Here is a 3,168-nt window from a genome sequence, read left to right on the forward strand (position 1 = left end):
CTCCCACAGGCTGCAAATCCCCTCCCCAGAGACCCCAAACCCATTTTCCCCCCATTCTCTGCCCCCATCCCCGCCCTGCCGGGGGTCTCCCCGCCCCGGCCCGACCCTCGCCCTGCCGGGTGCGACCCCCGCCCGGCCCGGCGCGACCCCCGCCCGCCCCGCAGGTGCTGCACACCAACAGCCTCCTGCAGCCCTCGCACGGCCCGGAGCTCTCCGCCGCTCTGCTCCGCGTCTTCCTGGACCGAGCTGCCGACCTGCCGGTGAGAGGAGCCCCCCGAGCCGTCCCCAAATGTCCCCAAACGTCCCCAAAATGTCCCCGCGGTGACCCCCGCGCTGTCCCCAGCTCCGCAAGGGCTCCAAGCCCCCCTCGGCCTTCGCCAGCCTGGCCGTGCGCGACGTCTCCTTCAAAACCAAGGTGAGCCTCGGCGGGCGGGGGGATTTTGGGGAGGGGTCCAGGGGGTCTCTGACCTCCTGCCGCCCCTCGCCACCCCCCCAGACCTGCGCCCCCTCCACGGAGCCCGTGTGGGACGAAGGCTTCTCCTTCCTCATCAAGCGGCCGCACGCGGAGTCGCTGGAGCTGCAGGTGCCCGGGGGGTTTGGTTGGGTCTGGGGTCCCGCGTCGGGGGGGGTCTCACGGGGGTCTCGCTGAGCTCGGCTGTGCCCGCAGGTGAAGGAGGAAGGTGGGCACACCCTGGGCACGCTGAGCCTGCCCCTGGCGCAGCTGCTGGCGCGGGAGGGGCTGGCCATGGACGGCTGGGTGCCCCTGGCGGGGGGCGCGCAGCTCCTGCTGCGGGCGCAGCTCGGGGTGAGTGGGGGTCCCGGGCTTGGGGAGGGGGTGGGGGGCAGAGGGGAGACCCCCCCGCCCTGAATGTGGCACCGCCGCTGTCCCCCCGGCAGGTGCTGGTGTCGCAGCAGGTGGAGGAGAGGGCGGCCGGCAGGGGACAGCGCGGGGGGGACGCGGAGCGGCCGCAGGAGGAGGAGGAGGAGGAGGAGGAGGAGGAGGGGGATGAAGAGGGACCCCCGAACGGGGACAGCGGGGACACCGGGGGTGTCACCCCCCCCAGGGACCCCCGAACCGGGGGTGTCACCCCCCCCCTCACCCGGGGGACGCTTGGAGCTGCTGCTGCCACCGCCGGGATGTCACCAAAGTGTCACCAAAGTGTCACCGGGATGTCACCGGGACGTCCCTGGATGTCACCGGGATGTCACCGAGATGTCCCCAAAGTGTCACCGCCTGGACGTCACCGGGACGTTACGAGGATGTCCCTGCGATGTCACCGGGATGTCACCAAGGTGTCATTGCTGGGATGTCACCGGTGTCACCGGGATGTCCCTGGGATGTCCCCGAGATGTCACCCCCGGGATGTCCCCAGGATGTCCCCAGAAGTCACCGGGACGCCACCGCCGGGCTACTGCCGTGATGCCACCACCGTGCCGCCACCGGGATGTCCCCGCGCCTGCCGCCACCGCCGGGATGTCACCGTGCTGTCACCATGCCGCCACCGCCGGGATGTCCCCGGATGTCCCCGCGCTGCCACCCCCGCTGCCTTCCGGGCTGTCCCTGTCCCCCGCGCTAATAAAGGAGGGAGGACACGGCGGTGGCTTCGAGTGTCCCCAAAATGGGGGGGGTCCTTGGGGGTGTCCCTGTGGGGGTGGGGCTGGGTGTCCCTCATGGGGGTGTCCCCTGTGTGATGTCCCCGTGGGGGTGTCCCTGTGGGGCTGGGTGGTCCTTGGGGTGTCCCTTTGGGTGTCCCCCCGGGCGGCCGCTCCATCCGCGGGGGATGCCGGTGCCGGTGCCGCCGGTGCCGCCGCCGGTGCCCGCTGACCGCCGCGCTCCCCCCGCAGTGCGACTTCTCGGAGGAGCAGACCGCGGGTGAGTGACCGGCACCGGGCACCGGATACCGGGAACGGAGAGCGGAGCCCCCCAGCTCGGGGCACGGCCCAGGGACCCCCCCGGCCCGGCCCCGCCGCTCCCGGTGCCGCCGCCCTCGGTGCTTCCTGCGCGGCCTCGGGCGCGGCCTCTCCCGGGGCAAAGTCCGGCCCGGGCGGCGCCGTTCGTACCGGGGATGGGGGATGCGGGACCGGGACACGAACCAGGACAGGGAGCGGGGCAGGGGCCGGGACCGGGATTGGAACCGGGACCGGCACTGGAACGGGGACCGGGGGGGTTCGGGCCCCTCCTGCGCAATTTGCCCTTATATGGGCATGGCGCGCGCCCGCCGCGCATTCCTGCGGGGCGGGGCCGGCGGATTCCGGAGCGCTCCCGGTGCCCCGGCACCCAGCGGGCTCCTCCCGGTGCCCCGGCACCCAGCGGGCTCCTCCGGGATCCATCGGGCACCGGCAGCATCCCCGAGGGCGGGGACCCCGCCTGCATCCCGGCCCGGCCGGCGTCGGGTTCCACCGGGAAACCGGATCCTACCAGGAACCGGATCGCACCGGGAAACCGGATCCCACCGGGAAACCGGATCGCACCGGGGAGCGAAACCCGAGCGGCGGCCGGAGAGGGGGGGTCTGGAGGGCTGCGGGGTCCCGGGGATGCGGCTCGGGGGTCCCCGAGGTGTTGGGTACCGGGGGTGGTCCCGGTGTGTCGGGGGTCCCGGTGGAACAAACCGGAGGTCCCGGTGCCTTGGGGGTCCCGGTGATGTTGTCATAGGGGGTCCCGGGGGTCCCGGTGCTGCTGACATGGGGGTCCCGGGGGGTTTGGGGTCCCTGGGCCACTGACCCGGGGTAGGTCCCGGTGCCCCGATGGTCCCGTGGTGACCCGGGCATGGCCCTGGTGTTCCGGTGGCCCCACAGGGAGGGTCCCGGTGGTCCCGGCACTGACCCAGGAGGGGGTCCCGGTGGCCCTGCGCTGATCCGGGGGGGTCCTGGTGGACCCGGCACTGATACAGGGAGTGTCCCGGTGGTCCTACAGTGCCCCCGAGGGATCCCGGTGGTCCCGCATTGACTGGGGGGATCCCGGTGGTCCCGCACTGCCCGGGGGGTCCCGCACTGACCGGGGGGGATCCCGGTGGTCCCGCATTGACTGGGGGGATCCCGGTGGTCCCGCACTGCCCGGGGGGTCCCGCACTGACCGGGGGGGATCCCGGTGGTCCCGCATTGACTGGGGGGATCCCGGTGGTCCCGCACTGCCCGGGGGGTCCCGCACTGACCGGGGGTCCCGCACTG

The 3,168-nt window shown here is 73.5% G+C and overlaps 1 protein-coding gene across 1 annotated transcript; it reads left to right on the forward strand.

The window, feature by feature from the left end:
* Nucleotides 1–164: 164 nt before the first annotated feature.
* Nucleotides 165–2,855, forward strand: LOC121360568 (extended synaptotagmin-1-like; the record flags this gene model as incomplete). The annotated part of the gene is made up of 7 exons (XM_041480499.1): nt 165–260; nt 344–415; nt 497–583; nt 668–805; nt 898–1,050; nt 1,846–1,873; nt 2,797–2,855. Coding segments are annotated over 7 exons (633 nt in total), but the record flags the coding sequence as incomplete, so codon positions are not given.
* Nucleotides 2,856–3,168: the final 313 nt, after the last annotated feature.

The sequence above is a fragment of the Pyrgilauda ruficollis genome, unplaced genomic scaffold, assembly GCF_017590135.1.
Source record: "Pyrgilauda ruficollis isolate IOZ18807 unplaced genomic scaffold, ASM1759013v1 scaffold1147, whole genome shotgun sequence".
Classification (NCBI taxonomy): Eukaryota; Metazoa; Chordata; class Aves; order Passeriformes; family Passeridae; genus Pyrgilauda; species Pyrgilauda ruficollis.